This window comes from Sinocyclocheilus grahami, unplaced genomic scaffold (genome assembly GCF_001515645.1).
Source record: "Sinocyclocheilus grahami isolate Dianchi unplaced genomic scaffold, SAMN03320097.WGS_v1.1 scaffold763.1, whole genome shotgun sequence".
NCBI classification, from domain to species: Eukaryota; Metazoa; Chordata; class Actinopteri; order Cypriniformes; family Cyprinidae; genus Sinocyclocheilus; species Sinocyclocheilus grahami.
Genome location: NW_015505942.1, coordinates 317,031 through 336,637, shown reverse-complemented (window position 1 = coordinate 336,637; position 19,607 = coordinate 317,031). Strand labels below are relative to the sequence as shown.

The 19,607-nt window shown below is 36.6% G+C and overlaps 1 protein-coding gene across 1 annotated transcript; it reads left to right on the top strand.

Moving 5' to 3' along the window:
* Positions 1 to 1,848: 1,848 nt before the first annotated feature.
* On the top strand, positions 1,849 to 5,239 carry LOC107561275 (SLIT and NTRK-like protein 5). Its single transcript, XM_016245685.1, has one exon. It carries the CDS (start codon positions 1,883 to 1,885, stop codon positions 4,484 to 4,486), a length of 2,604 nt encoding a protein of 867 aa, XP_016101171.1. The 5' UTR covers positions 1,849 to 1,882; the 3' UTR covers positions 4,487 to 5,239.
* The last annotated feature ends 14,368 nt before the right edge of the window (positions 5,240 to 19,607 follow it).

The following is a 19,607-nucleotide window of genomic DNA, read 5'->3' as shown; positions in this document are numbered from 1 at the left end:
GTTCATAATCGAATGCGACTCATCTGCGATTATGAACGCGATATAAATGCCGCTCCACCTGAAAGCACGTGATGGAGATTTACTGTTAATCACAGAACCGGCTTTACTGACGAGAATCGCATGACAATCACATGCGACTTATCGTGCAGCCCTAATTTTTTTGCTATTTTGTTGATCACGAAGTACAAAATAGATGAGGGAAAACTAGGCTGCGCCGCCATTACTGATAGAGTGCGTGGAGTGGTGCGCTGTGATTGGTTGTTACTGTTTACAGTGCGTGGAATGGTGCGCTGTGATTGGTTGTTACTGTTTACAGTGCGTGCAATGGTGTGCTGTGATTGGTTGAGAGGATATATCACATTCTGCAGAAAAGGGAGACTGGTGTTTGTCACGGTTTGGAAAAAAATGGAGAAGACGGAATAACTCGGCGGATATCGCATTTTGCTTAAAATTAAAAATCGACGTTTCAATACGACAAGATACAATACTGATTTTGAAAAAAACTAAATTTTGAAAAAAAAAATGGCGTTTATCGTCTTTTGGAACCAAACTCTTCATGTATATATATATATATATATATATTTATTTAGTCATTTAGTCATTTAGCAGATGCTTTTATGCAAAGCGACTTACAAATTAGGTCAACAGAAGCAATCAATTGTAGTATTAAAACAACTAAAACAAGATCCAAAACGAAAAGCTAAAACTTTATAAATATTACTTATACACATTTAAAAAATAAAGAAATTAAATAAAAATGACAAATGCATACACCATGGTGCGCTGTGATTGGTTGTTACTGTTTACAGTGCGTGGAATGGTGCGCTGTGATTGGTTGTTACTGTTTACAGTGCGTGCAATGGTGTGCTGTGATTGGTTGAGAGGATATATCACATTCTGCAGAAAAGGGAGACTGGTGTTTGTCGCGGTTTGGAAAAAAATGGAGAAGACGGAATAACTCGGCGGATATCGCATTTTGCTTAAAATTAAAAATCGACGTTTCAATACGACAAGATACAATACTGATTTTGAAAAAAACTAAATTTTGATAGTTTGAGTAAATGTTGAGTAAACTACATAAGTTTGAATTGACAGACTTATGCATTACTAGACCATTCTTTTGAGCAAAGTAAATTAGCTGCAATTTTGATTGGCATATACTTTGTGCCCATTATGCAAAATGGAACTGAACTATAGGATATGTTAAATTTGTTAAATGTGTCCTGTACTGCATACAAATGGAAAAAGCTTATTTTACCGAATTACACTGCCCTCTATGGGCCTCTCTCTCTCCCGCTCGCTCTCTCTCGCTCCCGCTCTCTCTCTCTCTCTCTCTCTCTCGCGCGCTATCTCTCTGCCGGAGCGAGAACGTCCCCCCCCCCCCTTCTTCGTTCTCCCCTCGGTGTCTTTATAAATGAGCCTGAGTGCAGTGATCAAATGTGGTTGTATTTAAAATATCATGAAAATTACATAATACACGTGGTGTATTGTATTGAATAAATCAATGCATTTTTTATAGAAGGCGTTGATTAAGTTTGGTGAGAGAATATCCTGATAATATTCAACACAGATAGCCTACAAATTATATTGAATTAATTTAAGACCTCTTGCATTGCAAAGTTTAGGCTAAATAACAGTGCACATTGCTTATGTATATCAGCATCTCCTTTTGCATTGAGTAGGAACAATTTACTTTACATAAATGGGAAGGATCCTGCACATTTTTCATTGAGATATTGGCATAACATTATGCCATATGTAGTTTTCATATGTAGAGAGGGCATGTTCATGTAACAGACATTCATCACGTCTTTTCCTTTTCTAGATGACACCCCAAACTACAACTGCACTACCGTAAGCTGGGCCATTCCTGCACAAGAAAATGCATATCTGGATACTGAAAATATTATTACTGGTTGCCACATCTCTGAGTCTGGTTGAGATGTATGACAATTATGGAGAGATCTGTAAGAATTTGTGCACTTGCGAGGAGAAGGAAGGCATTCTGACGGTCAGTTGTGAGAACAGGGGCATTGTGAGACTGTTGGAAATAAGCCCAGTGCATTTTTCTATGTACCATCTTTTGCTGACAGGTAATTTGCTGAAAAGATTATCTGTCAATGACTTCATCAACTATACAGGTGTTACAATTTTGCATTTAGGTAATAATGACATATCTGAGGTGGAGACCGGGGCATTCAATGGACTCCAGGGATTAAAGAGACTACATCTGAACAATAACAAAATAGACATTCTTAGGGATGAAACTTTCGTTGGACTTGAGAGCCTAGAATATCTTCAGATAGACTATAATTTTATTAGCACTATTGAACCTAATGCTCTGAGCAGGCTTCATCAACTGACTGTGCTGATTCTCAATGACAACTTGTTGTCCTCTCTGCCCACAAACATTTTCCGAAATGTGCCCTTGACACACCTGGATCTTAGGGGTAACCGCTTAAAAATGTTCCCTTACATTGGCCTTTTGGAGCATATGGATAAAGTAGTGGAATTACAGCTTGAGGAAAATCCTTGGAATTGTTCTTGTGAGCTCATTGCGCTTAAGGCTTGGCTGGAGAGCATCGCCTACACAGCTCTGGTGGGGGAGGTGGTTTGTGAGACTCCTTTCAGGCTCCATGGCAGGGATCTGGACGTGGTCTCAAAGCAGGAACTGTGTCCCAGAAGGGCCATATCAGAGTATGAGATGCGCCCTCCACCCCCGCTCAGCACCAGCAGCTATTTCCAGACCACGCCGGTGGCCGTGACGGCATCAGTCACATCTTCAGCTGTCCTGCGATCCTCATCTAGGCCAACCAAGGGCACTCGCCAATCCAGCAAAACCAAGTCCAAGCCCACTTCTCGAATCCCAGCAAACCCCTACAACTACGGGCCCATCATTGCTTTTCAAACCAAATCTCCCGTGCCTTTGGATTGCCCCACCACCTGTACATGCAATCTGCAAATCTCTGACCTGGGGCTAAATGTCAACTGCCAGGAAAGGAAGATCGAAAACATATCAGATCTGAAGCCCAAGCCATACAATCCTAAAAAGATGTACCTCACAGGGAATTACATCCCTGTCATACGTAGATCTGACTTTGTGGAGGCTGAGGGACTGGATTTATTGCACCTGGGAAACAATCGGATAGCACTCATACACGACAGAGCCTTTGGGGATTTAATTAACCTACGTAGGCTGTACTTGAATGGCAATTTAATTGACAGACTCACAGCAGATATGTTTTTTGGGCTAAAAAGTCTGCAGTACTTGTATTTAGAATATAATAAGATTCAAGAGATTTTAGGTGGCACCTTCCGCTTTGTGCCCAACCTTCAGCTACTTTTCCTCAATAACAATCTTTTAAAAACATTGCCAGGAGGCATCTTCTCTAGTCTGTCTCTCTCCCGCATCAACCTTCGCAGCAACCACTTTCAAAACCTGCCTGTGAGTGGAGTTCTGGACCAGCTGAAATCACTGGTTCAGATTGACCTGTTCGAGAACCCTTGGGATTGCTCCTGCGATGTGGTTGGCATGAAGATCTGGTTGGAGCAGCTGAACACTGGAACAGTGGTCAACGACATCAAGTGTGTGACTCCCAAGCGACTTGCAGGAGAGGATATGCGGGTCATCCCTTCTGAGCAGTTATGTCCAGATTACTCTGACATCATTGTGTCCACCGTGGTTCCTTCCAAGGAGCCTTCAGTAGACAGGATCACCACCACGGAGACACCCCTGAGGTTTAACACTCCTCCCAGTAATGTTCCTTTGTCTGTCCTCATTCTCAGCCTCCTTCTTGTTTTCATTATGTCGGTCTTTGTGGCAGCCGGCCTATTTGTGGTGGTGATGAAGAGGCGTAAAAAGTCTCAGAGTGACCGTACCAGCACAAACAATTCAGACGTGAGCTCCTTCAACCTGCAGTACAATCTCTATAGCAATCACTCTGTCCCCAAGGTCAAGGTCCCAGCGGGTCACGTCTATGAGTACATCCCACATCCGTTAGGTCACATGTGCAAAAACCCAATCTACAGGTCCCGGGAAGGGAATGCTGTGGAGGATTACCCCGATCTGCACGAACTCAAGGTCACCTACAGGAGTAATGCTAAGGAGGACCAGAAGGTCACCTTGAGGAGCCCCAATTACACAGTGAGCACCATTGAGCCTCGTGAGCAGCCATCCCCCATTCAGGATGCAGAACACTTCTTCAGAGGGATCCTGGAGCCGGATAAATCCCCTTCGACAACGGGCAGCAGGTTTGAATATAAGTACACTGGCCCCATCCCGTACACATACCAACCAAACTTCGACGTCAGGCGCCAGTTCTTACATCCTGAAGGAATAAGAGAGACTATGATATATGGTACAGTACCAAGTACTGTGTTTGTGGAGCCCAATAGAAATGACTATTTGGAACTAAAGGCAAAACTTCAAATAGAGCCGGACTACCTCGAAGTTCTTGAGAAACAGACAACACAGAGCCAGTTTTAAATCTTGTTCTATCTATGAATGCAGTAGAAGCATTTTTCCCCTTACACTGAATCAAACTGGAGTGTGCCTTGGCACAATATATACGAACTTAAAGATGAAAGGAAATCCAAAACCTTCAGAGGGGTGTGCCGAACTATGTTACTTTAATTTCAGAACCACGTGGCATTACAGAAATAACTAAGAATGAAAATAAATAAATAGAGCTTGCGGAACTTGGATGAAAGCACGATATAAAACTGGCAATGCAAAATCTATTTTTTTAAGTCAATGATTGAATACGCATAAATCTAAGTGTACAGGTTAATCTCGCCCAAATACATTTTCAAGAATATAATCATACAGATATTGTGAATTTAAGGGGGTCAGGGAAGGGTTTCACATACAAGAACAAAAAAAAAACTAATTCTGACAGCAGCGCATCCAATCGAGCAGGAAAATGTCTCTGCTTTAGTATGTAAGTACTGTACTTATTGGTATACTCTTTGCCATGTATTTTCAAAAAAATTTCACTGCTCATCAATATTATGTGTGTCCTGTCTCATGATTCTCTGTAAGAACATTTTGTTTGTAGTTTCCGATCACTTCCTGTAGCTTGCATTGTACAAGTGGCTTTTTTTTCAGCAGTGGCACACCCCAATGTCGAAGAGAGACTTTGCATAATTTATCGATTTCAAAGGAAAAGTGTCTTTAAATGCTGTCTGCACTTTTTTGGAAGATGAAAGGCCACAGGGTCTTCCCAGCTAACATTAGAAGAAATATTATATATTAAAAATGAACATGTGTGTTCATTCTTAACATGTATTTTTAATATGTTATATCAAAATGCATAAATAATAATTGAAGTAATAATTATGTTGTGTAATACTGATATTTTAATGTAACACCTATTTTTATACAAGCATTCGCAAATTCTCTTTCCCTTATCTTTTCATTGTTTTGATTGCGTTGCACTTATTGCACTATATTGACCAAAATATGTTTATGTCATCAATAAATATGATGTCCAGTTTTTATAGATCTTTGTTGAAAATTAAAACCAGCTTGATTACAGCTTTCACCAGGTAACCAACAATTGCAGGCCCATTGTAAGTTGACAGGAGTTAATTCAATAGCTCAGATCAATACACTAAGCCCGATACTCGGTGAACCTCTCAACTCAGGTAGTTTGTATATATTGGTTCTGCTCACAAACCCCTTATTCTTCAAACAGGAGAGAAGTGCACACAATACGGCACTAAATAGGGTGAACTATTCTTATGGTGTGGGAAGCAACAAGAAATCGATAATAACTATTCTGCTCTATGCTAATAATAGAGGTAAACTACTATTACAAACAGGTAAAATTATAGCATTCTAGCAATATGCAAGCAGATGACTTCAAAATGAGGCATTGCATCGAACGATTGGAAAATCCTTTTGGAGATTGCTAGTTGTTTAAAAGCCCTTAGATCGATGGATTATTCCGATGTTACTTTGATCTTTAGAGGTGCTTTAAAAGAACTTCACCGTTTGCCCTCTATACCATGATGGACTGAAATATTGGTACAGCTGTATCTGCCGGTATATTTTAAATTGCTGTGTCGAGTGTTGAGAGGAAGCTGGGAGGGAAGCTGACCTGGCCCTCTACTCAATGATAAAGAGGTCTGCTTTGTACCCAGTGCCTCACTAGGCTCAAGGGTCCTATTCCACTTTGAGCCTGATGTGGATCTTTTTATAGCTGCGGAAACTGAAGGCTGCATCTGAGGATGAGGGGCTTGAATAATTTGCGTAACCTGACAACTTGTCTTTATAGGCTGAATGGGGTGAGATGCAATGTTGTAAAGTCACATAGGGGCTATTATGAGAGGACCGACCTTGACATATTGTTACACACTGATGTGCTGCTGAAGGATGTTAATGTGATCAATAATGTGCAAAGGTTGATTGTCAGGTGACTGTGCTTTTTTTAATGCGTAACTATGTAAACTTATTTTCATGTTTTGGACTTGATGTTGCTTGTTTCTCTGTATTTTTTTATTCAAGGAAATCTGGATTAGCAGGCATAAATAAAACTTTATTCCTGGGTTCTCCTGGGTTCAAGCTCTACAGCAAGAAAACTTAATTTCCATCCATCTTCGTCAAGGCTATCTGCATCAGAAGGTCAAATGCCAGGGGTGTTGTTTTTCTGAAGTTATCAAAATACCGCAGTTGCTCCTATGGCAAGTTTAGGATGTATTCCAAAATTGTGCAATATGATACTGAACGTTCCCAGCCCCATCACCAAAATTATCTCCATTTTAATGCATGCTCATTCCTCGTACCATTAGCTGATATTGTTTTTGGCCACCGAACCAATGTGCGCTCTGAACCAAAGGATATTTTGAACAGCGAGGGCTGCATTGCTGGTTTTGGTGGCTCAAAATAAGATGCAAACATCAGTTGCATACTTCCAAATCCACAAATCGCAAATGATGCCTCTTAATCGGCATGATGGGTTTGGGAGGGGCTGTCAGGGGAGGTTATGATGTTTAATTTCCCCACTGATTATTTCACTTATCCCATTTTTTGGGGCGAGGGCGCAGCAGAGAGGACCTGGGAGGAAGATGGCATGCGACTGACGACATTTTCAATTGAGTTCAAGGAGCTTTGGCTAATTGAGAAGGCAGCGATGATATCTGACAGGCACCAATGAGTCTGTTGATTAGTTTAATCATGGTATTTAATGGAACTCCTTGAGCCGTGGGGAAACGTTAAAGTGTGATAATTTTGCAGGTTGGGAGTCATTTAAGCCTCTGTAACAATGCTAGTTTGCCGTCTGGCCTGGAGATGATCAAATTCTTGTTTGATATTTATTGCTAATTTGTTTACACACCTTTTTAATATGGGTTTTCTAAATGCTTTAGTTATTTATTTGTGCATTTCTTTTTTTGATTTTTGTCCTTATTCAATTCTTTGGCTCCGTGTGTGGGTCTTTTTAAACAGATTGAAATGTTTTGCATTACATGCATCTAAGCAGGTCTGTCACTGCTGCACGGTGTTGTTTGAAATCAGTTTGTATCTGTATGACATATTTCTCACAGCAAGTTTATTTGTTTATGTGAATTCCAAAAAGATATAAATTTTAGATGCAATTCAAATACATACATTTTAGATGTAGACCTTGTTTGAGTGTACTTTTATTTTATGAACTATCATATTATATTCAAGATATTGTTATGCTGGATTGTTATGTTAGTCAGTCATTATGTAGGACATGCTACGTAATAAAAAATTGGAAATATATTGCTTTACTTGCTAATGAGCTAATGGAGATAATTATGCATTGTATGGTTTAGGGGTTTGTTTCTGCCCGTGTTTATCCTTAAAATCAAGTGTTCAGTAAAATCCAGTCAATTTGGACAGTGGACAATGCTTAATTCGGGCCTCTGTGGGCCCCTAGAAGCAAATAAAGTGGTTTATAAAGCTAAAGTATTCAGATTGCATATTTCATCCATTCAAACGAATAAAGCACGCTGCTCATAGCCAAGTTCTCGGATGCTGTGAGAAACACAGTTAGCCATGCTTATGGGCTGGTAACTGCCAGCAGTCACCATAGCAACTAGACACCTGTTGGTTACTGGCTAATCCAAGGGAAATTACCACAAACATGGCTAACTGTGCTTCATATGAGTGCATTCATATACTTCAAATGAGACCCAAAGTGGCTTCATCTTCCCGGATTGTTGTGGAGAATTGTTTTAATTAGTATATTTTTGGTGAATTAGCAGTTTTAAACTGGTAGAGAAATGAACATAAGAAAGAGACACCAAAAAGACCCCTCTGCAGGAGCTGCAGGCTGTTTTATGTGCGAAAACACAACTAATTTGTTTTTGTCTCAATTCCCTTTAGATTTTATTGGGCTAAACTATCAACTGAAGCAAAGAGAATTAGAAAGGAAAGCCTGATGTTGACGTCAACGCAGTGATGCTGTTCTCATTTGACAAGAGCTAAATATAATTTAATGTAGGTCAGCGTGAGTTTGGAGATTTATGTTTTACCTAAAACCTGTGGATGAATATTTGTCCATGGGCAATGTTTTCGTTCATGAAACTCTGTCCATGTCTTTGTCGAAGAAAAAGACACAGAACTACTTCCAGAAATGAATTTGAATGTGAAAATGTGTAATTCTGTTATACGGATGCCACAAACATTTGACTACCCTCAAGTGTTTTCTTAGGAGCGTATTATATTTCTGTTTTGTGTGAATAATTCAGCATGTTATTTACTGTTCTATCCCATGCAATGGCAATATCTCCTCTTGTATTATGTGACAAATGTGATCTCATTAGTATTTATAAGTGTCTGAAACCTACATACAACATTTTATATGTATAAATATTTATGAATCCTTTGAGATCTATACAATATTAAATGTATGCAATATTCCTAAAATGAAACAAATTAAATGTTAAATGCAATCACATTTATTTTGCACTGGACAAAATTAACATGTTGTGCACATATATACAGATGAGATCACTCTCATATAGTGAGGAATAATCTTATGTTTTTATGTGGATTGATACTGTAGCATTATAAAATATATTTTGGGTTCAACAGACCACTATTGTATTTTCTTATCAGCACTGGTGCCTTTGACACTCTGATGGGTTCTGTGTTGGCTTAGACTTCATGCTGTATTTATTACTACTTTTGTTTTATTTGTTTGTTTACAAAACTGCACCTAGCGATAGGCAGCCACAGTAACCCTGTCGTTTGATAAATGGCAAGAGTTGCATTACCGGCTCCCTGCATCCCAGCCCTTGTGATGTCTGGCCAAAAAAAAAGAATAAAAAAAAACAACAAAAACAACTGGTTGATGTATCACTCCTTGAGTGTTTCAAGCCGTTTAACATCAGGCCTTACATCAGTCACAGAACAGCCAAAGTCACATTGGGTGAACCAGGAAATAATGTGTAAAATTACCGGCTCCCTGCATCCCAGCCCTTGTGATGTCTGGCCAAAAAAAAGAATAAAAAAAACCAACAAAAACAACTGGTTGATGTATCACTCCTTGAGTGTTTCAAGCCGTTTAACATCAGGCCTTACATCAGTCACAGAACAGCCAAAGTCACATTGGGTGAACCTGGAAATAATGTGTAAGCATATTTTCTGATGTCATGTACTATATTGTTAAATGATTAACATGTATTTGCAATTTTCCAGCAGTCAGTGCATGTAATGCTAAGGACTGGAGTTTATTCCAAGGGAATAATACAAGTCACTTTGAAGAAAAGCTCCCAATGCATACTGTAATGCAAAAAGACAGACTGTAAGGATCTGACTGTGCTGTCCTATTCAAGTTGTACTTGATCAGTGATTGTGGGCAGCTGGAGTGCAAACAGTTAGGTTTTCCTTGCATGCAGTACATTTTCATGTCCTCATCATACAGTGTATGCTATCAAAAATAATAATAATAATAAATCATGTTAAAATACTTCACTCACAATTTTTAAAGGATGACAATCATATCTGTTAGTTTGCTTTTATAACATATAAAAATGTGTCCTCATCATACAGTGTATGCTATCAAAAATAATAATAATAATAAATCATGTTAAAATACAATTTTTAAAGGATGACAATCATATCTGTTAGTTTGCTTTTATAACATATAAAAATTTATCATTATTTTAATCATTATTGAATGATCATTATTATAATCATTAATCATTACACTAATTGGCTTTGTGAAAATTTGCCACTATTTTGTCATGCTTGGGGTAAAAAAAACGAACAAAATCCAGTTACTTATCCAGTTACATCCTCCAAGAAGTGCGATCATTATTTGGAGAGAAAACAGCAGCAAAAACATCAGTAAATGATAGCAATTAATTTGATGAATTATATGATGTAACACAATCATATTTTAATGCTATATTTTAAATTATATTTTATAAGTTAAAATGGTACACCACAACTCGAATGACCCCAATAACATTGAGCACTGTCAAACATTAATCACATTTTTTGCCAAACATTAATATTTATTTATTTATTTAAACCACAATTTTGAAATAATACTTTCAGTTTTTCTTCTAAAAACAGGTCAGGTTATAGAATAGAGAATTAGTTAATACATTTTTAACTAAGTTATTTTATAACTAATTATTATATATATATATATATAATTTTTTTTTGTAGATTGAAACAGTAATGCTTGCAATTGGTGCATGCTAATATATTACCATGCAATGTAAGTTTTTTTTTTTTGCACTGAATTTATGTCAGCCTCTGTAGATTGAAGATTTGTAATTTCTGGAGGCTTATGGGTTGTACTTTGCTTAAAGTTTGCTTCTGACTCTAATTTCATAATTTCATATTCAGCACAGACGTGTGCAGATACACACACAGTTTTTGTGCACATATCATGCTGGATTGAAACATAATCTCCCATACATATGTTATTTCATGCCCATTATATGGAGATGGTATTGCCATTTCTTCTTCCTTCCTTTGCTGTCTCTAGCAGAAAGCACAGCAAGGAGCTACAATGCTGATCCAAATTGAGCCTCTCAAAAAGAAACCTATTGAAAAAGGGTGCATGAGATAGCATGTCTACTGAAGTGCTGGTGAAGAGACACTGTAATTTCCTGCTCGTGTGAGACTGATGTTGTCTTAATGAAGATGCTACAGGAAAGACAAAGCAAAAGATATATAATCTCAAAACATGTTTGGCTTGTTTTGTGCTTGTGCAAACGGCAATGCAAAAAGAAAATACGTTATTGTTTTATTTTTTCCTGAAAAGAACAAAAATATCTCTCTAAAAAAAACCAACATTTTGAAACTGTTATGAATTTCGATTTTGTTATTCAATCATCTTTTCTTCTAATTTAAAATATATATATATATATATATATATATTTTTTTTTTTTTTTTTTGTAGATTGAAACAGTAATGCTTGCAATTGGTGCATGCTAATATATTACCATGCAATGTAAGTTTTTTTTTTTGCACTGAATTTATGTCAGCCTCTGTAGATTGAAGATTTGTCATTTCTGGAGGCTTATGGGTTGTACTTTGCTTAAAGTTTGCTTCTGACTCTAATTTCATAATTTCATATTCAGCACAGACATGTGCAGATACACACACAGTTTTTGTGCACATATCATGCTGGATTGAAACATAATCTCCCATACATATGTTATTTCATGCCCATTATATGGAGATGGTTTCCTATGGATGTATTTGGTATTGCCATTTCTTCTTCCTTCCTTTGGTGTCTCTAGCAGAAAGCACAGCAATGAGCTACAATGCTGATCCAAATTGAGCCTCTCAAAAAGAAACAGGGTGCATGAGATAGCATGTCTACTGAAGTGCTGGTGAAGAGACACTGTAATTTCCTGCTCGTGTGAGACTGATGTTGTCTTAATGAAGATGCTACAGGAAAGACAAAGCAAAAGATATATAATCTCAAAACATGTTTGGCTTGTTTTGTGCTTGTGCAAACGGCAATGCAAAAGGAAAATACGTTATTGTTTTATTTTTTCCTTAAAAGAAAAAAAAATATCTCTCTAAAAAAAGGGGGAAAAAAGGGTAATGTCCTGGCAGACTTACCAGTATGTTTAATGGTAGTTCCTTCAACCTTAAACATAACACGAAGCAATACATAATTTAAAATATGGGTAAAACACCTGTGACAAATCAATATGGAAAAAATAATATTAACACAGTACATTGGGCCCTATTTTTTACAGATTTTTCTTATGTGAATTGGTTTTCTGTAGACCTCCATTTACTGCACACAATGCTGTAATGCATTTCAGACATGTGCTTTTCTTATGTTACATGGTACAATCTGATAATTTATATTCACGAGCCTTCCTATTATTCTGTTATCATTGCATTTCAGTTTCAATAGTTCCTGTAAATCACATACTACTATACTTCTACAGGAACTATTTGTCAACATCTGTACAGTTATGCTGTATTTTGCCTGCCTGCCTGTCTGTCTGTCTGTCTAGACAGACAGACAGACAGACAGACAGACAGACAGACAGACAGATGATAGATAAATAGATAGATAGATAGATAGATAGATAGATAGATAGATAGATAGATAGATAGATAGATAGATAGATAGATAGATAGATAGATTATTATTAGATTACTATTAACCACTCTTTACGATCATCGTCCTTTTTTCCTTGAAAATCTTTTCAGAAGGGTCTTAGGTTCGTGTACTGTCTTGTTAATGGCCTTCTGGGAATGTGGGGCAAAATAAATTGATAATTATACTCATTTAGATTGCCTCTGTTCCCAGGCCTTCTCTGAAGCCCAACAATCATGTTTTTCGCCTCCTTGAACCTCAGTGTGCTAAGCACTAAAGTCCTTCCTCTGCTTGTCTGTCAACATGGATGCTTCGCAGATGCCTCACCCTAATCCTGCCAATCATAGCTACAGCGCTGAAATCTGTATTAAACTGATCGCAGGCTTGCATCCGCTCAAATCGTACTGTCAGCTTCTAGGACTTAAGGCCTTCAGATCAATATTAAAGGAGCACCAGCCTTCCTCAAATAATATGATTTTACGCCAATCCGTGACCAACTTCCCCTGCTCAAATCCAAATCTGAAGGACAACTTCAGTCGAAAATCTACATTTTAATTTGTTTTATTTTTTATTCATCCACATTTTGTTCCAAATCTGTATGTTGCTAATTTCAATTCAGAACATAAAAAAAAGTATTTGTGTGGGGAGCAGATGAAAATAATAACTGCTTTTTACTTATTTTTAAACTGACTTATGTGCTGTATAAGTCAGTTTAAAAATCTTTTATTATTCTGGGATTGGTAAGAAATAACTTTTTTTTTTTTTTTTGCAAGACATTAATACTGTTATTCGGCATGGATGCATTTAAGTGTCTCATTGCTGATCACTTTAATGTATTTAAAATATTGCATTTATATTTTTATACAATATCTATTTTTAAATAAATGCTGTTCTTTTGAACGTTATATTCAGCTAAAAATTCGGAAGAAATGTAAGACAGTTCCACAAATATATTAAGCAGCAAAAACTTTTCAACATTGATAATAATAAGGAATGTTTCTTGAGCACCAAATCAGCATATTAGAATGATTTCTGAAGGATCGTGTGACACTGAAGACAGGAGTAATAATCAGAATCAGAAAGAGCTTTATTGCCAAGTATGTTTGCACATACAAGGAATTTGTTATAGTGTCACAAGCTTCCAGTACACGGAGACAACAACAACACACAGATAATAAAAATGAGATGTGAATAAAATACACATGCATAAATATAAACCACAAAAAAAGAATAAATTGTATGTGCAGGTGTGGTATAGATGGAATAGGAATAGAATAAAATAAAATAAGTTGTAGGGATGTACTAGGGTTTAGGGTTATAAATAATTATAAGGTTATTGCACATACTGTACTAAATAAAATAAATTTTAAAATACATTAAAATACAAAACAGTTATTTTTATACATGTTAAAATAAATTAAAATTGATAGCTTTATTATTTATTTATTTATATTTGCAAATTCTATTTTTAAGCTAAGATGCCATGCAAATGCTTAATTTTTTGTCTGTTCCTCACACATATATTTTGTTTTGAGAAATATATGGTTACTCTTTCAGAAGACTTGAAAAATAATCATATGCCATGCTTTTATGGTGGTTTTCATTCCTCCTTCGTGTAAAATATAACAGCGTAAGCTCCTTTTTTTGGAACAAAACGAAGGTGAATAAATAATGACAAATAACTCATTTTTCGGAGAGCTAACCTAATTAAACGTACATCATAGTTGAATGCAAAAGCAAGGTCACATCTTTGCAGACAGATATAGCTCTATGGTGGGTTTTTTTTTTCCATGGCATCGCTTGCATAATTCTTAGTCAATCTGTGTCGGTCCCCCACATATCTGTGTGTTCCCAACTGCGAGAATTATGTAACCATCGCTCCTTGCTGCATGAGTAATTATAAATACTTTGAGATTTGAGATTTTTATGGGAACGGCTCTTGTCTTAAATTGTATGAGAAGTCTGAATTTTGCAAAGCTCATTCATAGCCACTGTTTATGGAAAATAGATAAAAGATAAGCTGAGGAGGGGACTGGTGTGTTGTGATCGCCCTGGTCCTCACATGTTTTTTTCTGTTTGCTTTCATAAAGGTTTGTTTAACTTTTCTGTATTAGCTTGGAGTGCTTCGTTTCTGTCAAATGTTTGAAAATGCAAAAATCATCTTTAGTACAGTTTCAAAGAGTGATCCTTTTGGGTTTATTGCTGTCAGAACACAGAGGATGAAGTCCTTTTATCATGTACAGTTTATAAACCGCTAGCCTCCACAGTAAACATACTTGATCAGTACTTGGCATCACATGTTGTAAAGACCTAATGATAGCAAAATTATTTGGTTATCGTGGGTATTCTTCAACTAGGTTTATACATCATGACATCCATGCAGATTTACAATTTCTTATCAATAAAAAAGCACATTGTTTTATGTTAAGTTTGACCAGATAAACTGAAGATTTTAGTTTATTCTCGTATACATCTCTGTCAACCAGATAATTCACAAAATGATCAATATTTAAGTGCAACAACCTGAATTTTATAGAATAACCAGACATATATTCAGACACATTGTGTCAAGCTAACTTTTAAGTTGTATATGAAAGTGACTTCACAACCAAAACCACAGTAGAGGCCAAAGTTGATGCTGATTAGACCGTAAAAGATAGGAGAATGAATAAGTGAATGTGAGAAAAGAAGAAAGAGAATTAAGAGTTGGGGCATTAAAGTTACTTTGACATGATCCATCAGGGTTCCAGACAGACAGTTTTGTTATAGCCAGTTTTGGTCATTATTCCACCTCTACAGCACTTCACAGACAGAACGAAGCTTAGCACCAATCCCTGAGGACTTCCTGGTCGAGGCGAGGATTGATTCATACTTGTTTTTGGTCCATTTAATTACCCTTTTTCCAACTGAAGGTCTTTGCACTTCCTTTTTCACACTACGGAATGCTCATTCAAGCATGACGGATGAATCTTGTTTGCTGCTAACCGGACATACACTCTTAAAAATAAAGGTGCTTCACGATGCCATAGAAGAACCTTTTTGTCTAAATGGTTCCATAAAGAACCTTTAACATCTGAAGAACCTTTCTGTTTCACAAAAGGTTCTTTGTGGTGAAAAAAGGTTCTTCAGATTACAAAAAGGTAAGAAAGAGATGGTTCTTTAAAGAACCTTTGACTGAATGGTTCTTTGTGGAACCAAAAACGGTTCTTCTATGGCATTGCTTGAAGAACCTTTTGAAGCACCTTTATTTTTAAGAGTGTAGTTATTCATGGAGCACCACAAGATGCTTATTATCTGTGCATCATATACACTCAACAAAAATAAAAATATTTCTACTAACAGCAAAACACCAATATTTTATCCTTTTTTACACACATTATGATTACAGGGGCAGATTGTCTATTAATAAAAAATATTTTAGCGAAGTTTCTTGCACAATACTATGATATCAACTATCAAAACAGTTTTACCATAATGTATCAGTTGTAAACTAATAATTTGTTGATGTTTGAATCACATAATCAGCTCCACACTGTATGTATAACTATTCTGATGTAAGAAACATCTTCAGAACTCACCTGGTACAGCAATGAACTTGTGATGGGAAGTTCTCCTGTCCCACAAAATGTAAATGATGATTAGATGAGATTTAGAAGAGATTGAAGACTTGTAGAAACAAGCTAAAATGCATGGCTGCTTCAGAAAATTTTCTTTTTTTTAATCGCATGTTTGCTTAGGTTGTACGTTATCAGTTAGGTTTAGTGCAGGTGGCATGTTATTTTCAAACGTGATAGCACATTAACCCTTTAGCGCTACTCACCGGACATCTCATTTCAGGACTGATGCAATACGCACAATAACCATTGTAATAAAATGTTGCCCCGTTCATGATCATCTGTTTAGGACAAAACTAAACTCACCGGACATTATACTTTGAAAGTGTCATGTAGCAAGGTAATATAGTTTTGCAGAAATATTCTTACAATGCTGCAATAAATGTTGCAAATAAAGTTTCAATTTACAGATCCATCGAGAAACCCATAGAAGATCATTGTTAATGTGGTCCCTCAGTAAATCTTTAACAGACTACACATGCATACTGACTTTCTGTTGCACACACACACACAAAGGAAAATCTTAACGAAATCCATCTGGTGCAACATTTGGTCAACCAGCCTCTCCTTAAATGAACAGCTTTCCCGTAGGAATGAAAAATCACAAAAGAGATCTCGTCTGATATCTCAATCGTTTCTCCTAGACAGCCGTAAGATTGTGTAGAGGCCTAAGAAGACTGTTTCTGCTTCACAGAAAAAAAAGCTTTCTAGATATCAATTTCTAAAATGAAAACTAACTCTACTACTAACTAACTAACTAAAATGAATTTCCTTATAAGCTAATACCGCTATCTGCATTCATTATATAGCTCTATAAGCGACTATATGCAATACATTCTTATTTCTTATCTTAGGAGATCATCTGAGAGAAGAAAATGCATTAATGAAAACTACATCTCCAAGGATATGAAAACGTGCATTTTCCTCTGGGTTATATTTCATGTCTTTGATTTGAAGAAGATGTGCGTTAGTCATGTAGCAATTATCATAGAAGCCACAAACATGAGACTGTATGTTAGCTGACTGAGACTGAAAATGTTCGCTGGTGTTAATGAATGCACATTCATCTGATGGCCGCTACTCTCAGTAAAGCAGCTGAGAAGGCTAGCCAGACTGCTAATGGATTGAAATTCCACATCCAGCTATTCCAACTAAAATAAGTGGCGCTCACGGGGGCCAGGGCTTGGCAGGCGGCATTGTATGGCGTAAACATAAAAGTGACTGACTAATGTTCCCTCCCTGTCAAACGGCCATCACTCGCTCTCAGAGGAATGACTGATTGTATCCTTTCCAGTGACTGATGTTGACAGCAGTAGAATCATAAAAATGAGTCGAGATGCTTTACTAAACAAGCATGATAAATGAAGGTGTACCGGAGCATTTGCCACCAAGTGATTATCTGTTATGCAAATGTTCCTGAAAAACAACTTGGAATTGGAATTGGAATTTGACATCAGGTACTTTAAATAACTGATATATAAATACAACAGATTTGATTTATTAGTTGATTTAACAACCCATTTGAGGTAAATGATTCAAATACACAAATTTGTAAAAGTGAAATGCAGCTGCTCAAATGGAAAGAACAAACTGGGCCATTTTGTAATTTTTTTTATATTGATTTAGCAGTCATATTTGCATTTTATGTGTCACATTTGATGTAAAACCTACAATGTTGCACAAACCTTTATTTAGTATATGGACTCCAATTGTGAATCAGAAATAACCTTCTCCATAACAGTGCAATGAGACTGTAAGAATTAAAATGGAATGCATTACGTGGTTTCTTTGCCAATTGTTTAAAATGTATGAGTCATGCCATCATATTAATTTAGCTATCACCTCGCTGTGGTGGTACACATATATCTAGAGGTACGCATATAACTTGTTATTCCATTTTCACATCTGATTGCATATTGTGCTACACAGAAAGCAAAATAATGCTCTTTTATGAAAATAAACTGCTCTTATTTGTGCTGTCAGGAAGGATGACACGCGAAACACAACATCCTGGCAGGTTTAAAGGATGGGATCAGTGGGAAGAGCATGTACCACTCATGTTCTGGGCTTAATGTCACCATGGACAAAAGAACTCCCTTAGAGGCTCACCCATTCAGCAGAGCTTGCCAAGAAATGCAGCAATATTACAGAATACATCATGAATGTATTTGGTCATTCCTTTTCTGCAGTACCTTGAATGAACTTTTGAAAAATGAATCACTGTGATAGGTTAATATTTGTATAGCTGTTTTAGAGTGGAACAAACCAACTAATTCCAAAGTTCTGATGCTTGTGTTGTTTTCCCTCCAAAAAGTGATGTCTCTTTCTGGAGAACACATGTCATAGTACACTCAAAAAAAAAGCGTGTTCACCCTCAGGCCATCCAAGATGTAGATGAGTTTGTTTCTTCATCGGAACAGATTTGGAGAAATTTATCATTACATCACTTGCTCACCAATGGATCCTCCGCAGTGAATGGCTGCTGTCAGAATGAGAGTCCAAACAGCTGATAAAAAACATCACAATAATCCACAAGTAATTTATAAACAGTGCTTGATCTGCACATATCTCTCTCCTGATTCAGACAAGACAACTTTTTCACTGGAAAAAGCAGTATTACGGATAGAGGACTCAATTTTTAACTGGAAGAAATGGTTTAAAAAAAAAAAACATCTTGATGGATTTGTTTCTTATAAACACACAGCTTTTCGCTTTACAAGACAATACTTGATGGACTGGAGTCGTGTGGATTACTTGTGGATTATTGTGACGTTTTTATTGGCTGTTTGGACTCTCATTCAGACAGCACCCATTCACTTGCAAAATGAGACAGAGACAGAGAGACATCTGTATGAATGTTCATTTCATACAGGTGTCTTCATTTAGCAAGCATAATTTGTCCTTGGAAATATGCCCATGAAATGGATTACTTCACAATGGGGCACATTTGGTCCACTAGAGCAGAAAGTGAGCACAAACCACGTGACATAATTACGGAAGATGCATTTTTGTTCTTTTCTTTTCATTAAGCATATTCCCAGCTTGTTTGATTTAGGTTAGAAATAATGTGCTTAGTTATAATTCATGAAAGAAATTATTCATGCTTTTCAATAAGCTTTTCCTAATGAAAAATGTTTCAATTGTGTTTTTATTTATTTATTTATTACAGCTGAAATAAATAGTCTGGCTTGTATATAATATGTCTTATTTGACATAAAAAAAATGGACATACAAAGTATAAATGTCATTGCATTGCAAATAGTTTTTTTTTGTGGCCACTGTTGCTTCAAATGTATCAATTAATTCAAATAATAAATAAACAGGGTAACTGTTGGTTATTCAGAATTACTTATGTGTTTATGTGCCTCAATATGAGCAAAACTTATTAAAGATCTGATGTATTGCGTGACTCAGGGCTTAATATTTCATGGTAAAAAAA